We start from the raw sequence: 5,804 nt of genomic DNA, 5'->3' as shown, positions 1-5,804 counted from the left end.
TGTCACTCTAACCAACGTGCCAACATGCCATTTTTTCGTATTTCCGACGTGGCAGGCAGTGCCACATGTCCCTTGTGATTCTTTCCATGATAGTATGCAGCATGCATCATAGAACAGCTAAAAGGTGCGCCCTGTTCCGGGATCTACAAGAAACGACTGCAGTCCGCATATGGGCATGGAGATGGTGATGGGACACAAATGCATGGAGAGGCAACATGCCAAACCAACCAGTCTCCACACGCGATGTTGACATGTCGGCCTCATGCACACCGGGCCCACGTGTCCGTAGCTAAAGTACAGAGAACAACTAACTAAACGGTCAACAATCGCAGAACGCATGATTTTAACGAGAACGCACTTGCAGCAACGGGGATTACGAAAGGAAAGATGTCAAAACTTGAGAACGACTCGTTGGGTAGAGCGTGAAGAAAGCCCAAGAAATTTGAAATTCTGAAGGCACACACAAACTTTCCACAAGGTTAAAAAGGATTTCGTACGAATTTCATGGATTTTTTATGATGTCCAATGACCGTTTAAGAAACTACCACATATCAATCAAATCTGACAAAACTCCAGCAAAATCCTTGCAAACGTAGTCATCCGATGGAACTGCGTTGTTGGGAGGACATTTAAAAACACGTTATTTCTCCAGGGTAACAACTTATTAGCCTGACAGTTCATTTATTCAGTAATGTTAATGTGCAGACAATTCCATACTAGTAATATATGAATTCGGGTCATTTCAGTGTCAGCGTTTCCACGAGGCACGATACGAAATGTTAAAGACAATGGGTCCCTATACTTCCATATTGCATGACTGAATTTAGAGAGTACAAAATGCAATCTATACCTTTCTTTCCTTGGTTGTCTGGTAAACATGGAAGTAAAAATTTACAGTCGTTCTTCACATGAATCAGGAGATGGTGTTTTTGTTCTAAGGAATTTTGCAACAATGATGTACGGACGAGACAGATTAAATGAATAAATTGAGTAGGTAATCAACAAATGGAGAAAAGGGTGGAAATGTAAGGGGTGTGGGGTGGAAAATGTCGGGGAAAGTTGCTCTTTGCTTTTTCATGCTTGCGCTCATCAAGATGAACTTCAGTATTCACTGGCTCTGCTCCAGCTAAGCCTGCGCTTGCTCCAGGTAAGCTGGAGGCAGAAGGAAACATCAAATCATCGGCTTCATGGCCTAAATCCCATAATGCCTCACTGAGTATTCCAGCAGCTGTTGGCTGGGGCAGATCATCTCTTTCACTCTCATACCATTTTTGTAGATTTTGAATGTTGGAATTGTCCTCACGTTTTCGGCACGTGCAACAGCAGGGCTCTCGTTCACATCGACCTGAAGTGGAGAGCAAAATGTCATGTTAATGTAGTCTAGATAAGTAGATATGGGATGGTGAGGTGGATGGCCTTGTATGTTGCTAGTTACCTTGAGGAAATTAACAGATGGGTATCTGGTGCACAGTGTGTTCACAAATGGGGAAATCTTGCAGCACTGCTGATTTGAAGGTGTCATGAAATGGACGACTGAAACACCTGTAAATTTCAAACAGACCAATAAAATAAATCAAATAAAGAAAAGCTAAGAATTACTACTACAGCTAGAGGCTAGAGCACAAGGCTGATAGGGAGCAAGTGACCAATAGTAAAAGACAAAAGGTGACCAAATTATGTACTTCCAACCAGCATTAGTACAATGATAGGAAAACAAATGCCATGTGAAGATTGCTTGCACGTCAGAAAACAGTAACAAGTACTGCCAACCTGCGGTGCAACCTCATGCCTATGCCTATTAGAAAAGGTCAAGATTGTCGTACTAATGTTCTGTTCAATAATTACTCATCTGCAAGTCAACATCAGCGGCTGCATGTGCAAGGAATGAGCAGCAGAGGAAACACAACATTTCAAATTCATGTTTACAGAAACAGTTAAATGGGACAGCCTAGTCTTGACTCTTGAGTAGCAATACAAACGATTAATAGTGATCTGATTCTGTTACCCGTGTCAAGGGTAAATCTAACAAAAACAGACGACAAAACAGAGGAGGGTGCTTGTGAGATCCAGTTGCACCGCACCTAGGTCAACAGCTATCGCTCCCTTTGCGATAGACAAACAAACTGAACAAGAAAGATAGGGAGTTAAGGACACTGAGGCCACTATTATGTATCAGCACTTTTGCATCTGCCGAAGATTCAAAACCCACTGACTCTGGGATCAGCTTGATTAGATGCTGGTAATATTTGGTTGGTGAGCTGTTCTGAAGTTGAGCATCCAATGTAAGGCTAAGCTCTCCATCAGATACTGTTCTCTCTATGGAAGGCTATTACTTGATAAGTTGATGTTCTTATTCGCTATCGGAACTAAAGGAATGGATACATGTTTTAGTGAATTGTAGCTATGCATGGATACATGAAAAATGGTCTTTTAATATTTTCTGCTATTATAGGCAATATAAGATTTCCAAGAAGTTTGTGCAGTAACAACAAAAAAGAAGTCATGAACCAAAATTAAGAAATAATAAATGTGGCTGGTTATAAGACTAACCTGGCAAAGATGTAGCCATTTGGAACTGTTCCATTCCTGTAATTGCTTCAACCTCTCCTCCAAACTTCATGTTGGATACCTCCTCACCACGAGATGACTTGAGAGCAACCTGGGCGTGGAAATAGGCCTCAGCAACCTCCGTATCATTTGGAAGTTCCTTTCTGAGAACCTCATAATCCTTCACAGATTCTGCCCATTGCTCCATCTAACAACCAAAAGAGCAATAAATAAAGTTGCTTTTGAGTCCCAAAGTCTAAATCGGGAAAAGCGGCAAAAAAAAAACAGAGAGAAAGCGTTGCAGAAAAAAATTGTGCTACCTTGCCGTACGATGCTGCCCGCCTGAGCAAAGCCTTGGTATAATTGGGATGAATCTTGAGAGCTTCATTGCAGTCCTCAATTGACTTCTCCCACTGCCCAAGCTTAAACCTACAAGCTGCTCTATTACAGTACAGGACTTTATTCACAGGGTGTTGTTTGAGCCCTTCACCATAAGCAAGGCAAGCTTCTGAAAATTTTCCAGAATTGAAGAGCTCGTTCCCTAGAGATCGTGCTCTAGCCACAGATTTTACTTTGTTATGCATAGCTACCACTTCACTGTTTCCTGGATCTATTATCCTTGCCTTATCTATGGAGGAGACAGCATGGTCAAACCTGTAAAATGTTCAGGAGTGTCAAATCATATGATATGAAGCTATAGCAGGTAACCTGCAAGTACCTGCTAAGTCAAAATACTTTTGAGTAAGGTTGTCGAGCTTCTTTGCTCTCTCTCATAGCTATGCTCAAAGGCAACCGAGTGTTATTTGGCTACAGTTTGTTATAACAGGAAAAATGTACTAAAAAGAGAAAGAATGAGTTACATAGACATGATAACTTGGTAGCACAGCATTTTTCCATTTAGTCAGGTGGGAAGAAGGATCATAGTATTAACCAGTTAACTTATTTGTGTGTATGTAGTGGGAAACAGGTGAAGTTGCAGAATTACCTTCCCAATGCCATGTCAACTTGGGCATGTACATAGAAGAGGTAAGCGTTGGCGAGGAACCCACAAAATTTAGTGTCTGAGGAGGATGAAGATGAATAATCCAATTTGGAGGCACTAGCGATAGCCAGATCAGCCTCATCGAGTAGGTTGAGCCGCAGAAGGGCTTCTGCTCTAGTAGCCAAGAGCTGAAAATGTGAATTAGATAAGTGGTATGCCCTTTAACCAAGAGACGGTTACCATATCAGATTAGGTGAGGGGTAGAATCTAACCAGAGCAGAGGAATCAGCTCCAGCCGCAATAGCGGCATCACTTTCTCTTAGGGCACTTTTCCAGTCCCCAGCCTTACGTGCATCCAGACATCTCCCCAAGTGCTTCTCCACTGTTTGCAATTTGTGCAACTCTAGGAGGTCAGGCTGTGGGGCTGCAAGGGATAGGTGCTTCAGAGCGTCTTCAATGTGTCCTAGCCTGAAGTTCAGTAAGATCAGATAAAAGAAAGTGGCATAAGTGAATAATTCAGGAATCACATAATCAATCAGTCCAACTCATGAGAACAATACAAAGGATCAATGATGGCTGCACAAAAGAAACGACCATGAACAATACACCAAACAAGGAAATCAGGTTTAAAAAACTAGCTAATAGGACTGCATTGAACGTCTATAGGTTTACTATTTGTGGTTTTATACCAAACTAGCATTTCTAGTTCTCTGGAAACTAGAAAAGCAACTAATTCCGAGATACATACGAAGGGAATGGAGAGCGACACACAAGGCAGCGTTCAATAATCAAATGGACCTGGTTCCACATGGATGCCTAGCATTCTAAAGTAAGATAGCACTCACAAATACATTGAGCCTATTGTGGAAATAGCCCCCCATGAGCAACCAATACTGAACCATCATACCCATGACCGTTTTGTGAGCTCTACTAAAAATAGCAAAGTTTAGGATTGAACTCGAGATACATCATCGTGGCAATGGCAAACCACTCTAGCATATGATTTTCTTTAGGTGAGACTGAGATCGTCCGAGCAAAGCACAGTCCATGCTGTACACGAAGCTCTGCCTTCACCGACAATGCCGAAAGGGAAAAGGAAAATGGCACGAAAGCCACAGATCCGAGAAGCGATCTTTGTGCCGCCCACGCAAGCAAAGCAATCCATTCACCTTATGTGCAGGGAGGCGAGGCGGTGGTGCGCGCGGCCGTACGACGGATCAATCCGGAGCGCCTCCTCGCACTCCTTGACGGCGTCCCCGAGGCGGCGGAGCCCAATGAGCGCGGCGGCGCGGTTGCCCCTGCACGCGGCATTGTCGGGGCAGAGTGCGAGCGCGCGGTCGTAGAGCTTGAGGGCCTCCTCGAAGCACCCCTTCCGGTACTGCTCGTTGCCGGCCCTCTTGACCTCCTCGGGGTCGGCGGCCGCCATGGCCCGCCTGACCATGGCGTCGTCCTCGGATGCCGGCGCGGCGCCGCCGCTGCGCGAGCGGACGATGCTCCCGTGGCCGTAGTTGGCGGTGCCCGAGCCGAGCACGTCGTGGCGGGACGCCCGCGGCGGGGGCGGGGGCGGCGGGGTGGCCGCGGAGCAGGAGGGGAGCGGCTTGGCGATGCGGCCGGAGGGGCAGATGTTCCCCGCCGGGAGCGCGTTGGTGAGCGGCGAGGTGGCGGAGCTGGAGCAGGCGCTGGCGCCGGAGGTGAAGATGAGCGGGCCGGAGCCGGTGCGTCGGTGGCCCGGGCGCGCGGCCCCGCGCGGGGGCGCGTCGGAGGGGAGCGGGATCTCGCCGGAGTGGCTCCTCCGCGAGGCGAGGCCGGAGGCATGGGCGGGCGGGGCGCGGGAGACGGAGCCGGAGGAGCCCGAGGAGGAGCTCGGGGTGGGGTGCTTGGAGGAGGAGTACGGGAGCGGGGAGACGGGCGAGAGGCGGCCCGGCGGGAGCGTGTCGGGCTTGTCGGTGGAGGAGAGGAGCACGGCGGCGGCGAAGGCGTCGGAGAGGGTGTCCGGCATTGGCGCCGGCGGGCGGTGGGACATTCCGCCGAGCGCCTGTGGATCTCGCGGCGGCTGGGGTGGGGGGTGGCTGGCTCGCTCCCTGGCTAGTGCGGCGGCATGGGGGGGAGGAAGGAGAGGGAAGGGATGGGGATCTCGTGAAGGGGAGGGGCGAGCGGGCGAGGGAGCGAGGAATGATGAAGGCTAGGGAGGGGAGGAGTGGAGTGGGGGTAGATTTGCTTTGCTTTGCTGCGCCTGCGCGCTCCTCCTCTCCCTCGGCGGGGCGGCCGGGGCAGC

At 48.4% G+C, this 5,804-nt stretch overlaps 1 protein-coding gene across 1 annotated transcript; it reads right to left on the bottom strand.

The window, feature by feature from the left end:
* Window positions 1-777: 777 nt before the first annotated feature.
* Window positions 778-5,552, bottom strand: LOC101781907 (TPR repeat-containing thioredoxin TTL1). The gene is made up of 7 exons (XM_004968580.3): window positions 4,699-5,552; window positions 3,802-3,997; window positions 3,533-3,717; window positions 2,868-3,201; window positions 2,551-2,755; window positions 1,436-1,542; window positions 778-1,345 (listed from the first exon to the last, which is right to left on the bottom strand). Exons 1-7 carry the CDS (start codon window positions 5,550-5,552, stop codon window positions 1,193-1,195), a joined length of 2,034 nt encoding a protein of 677 aa, XP_004968637.1. The 3' UTR covers window positions 778-1,192.
* Between the last annotated feature and the right edge of the window lie 252 nt (window positions 5,553-5,804).

The sequence above is a fragment of the Setaria italica genome, chromosome V (assembly GCF_000263155.2).
Source record: "Setaria italica strain Yugu1 chromosome V, Setaria_italica_v2.0, whole genome shotgun sequence".
NCBI lineage: Eukaryota > Viridiplantae > Streptophyta > Magnoliopsida > Poales > Poaceae > Setaria > Setaria italica.
The sequence above is the reverse complement of the archived record's forward strand: the minus strand, read 5'-3'. Positions and strand labels throughout refer to the sequence as shown.

What these genes read in the sequence shown, in the direction of transcription:
- LOC101781907 (XM_004968580.3), bottom strand. Translation starts at nt 5,552, where the DNA reads ATGTCCCACCGCCCGCCGGCGCCAATGCCGGACACCCTCTCCGACGCC. An exon ending in GAGCTGATTCCTCTGCTCTG is followed by an intron (nt 3,718 to 3,801) that starts GTTAGATTCTAC and finishes TCACATTTTCAG; the next exon opens with CTCTTGGCTACTAGAGCAGA. An exon ending in GTTGACATGGCATTGGGAAG is followed by an intron (nt 3,202 to 3,532) that starts GTAATTCTGCAA and finishes AACATTTTACAG; the next exon opens with GTTTGACCATGCTGTCTCCT.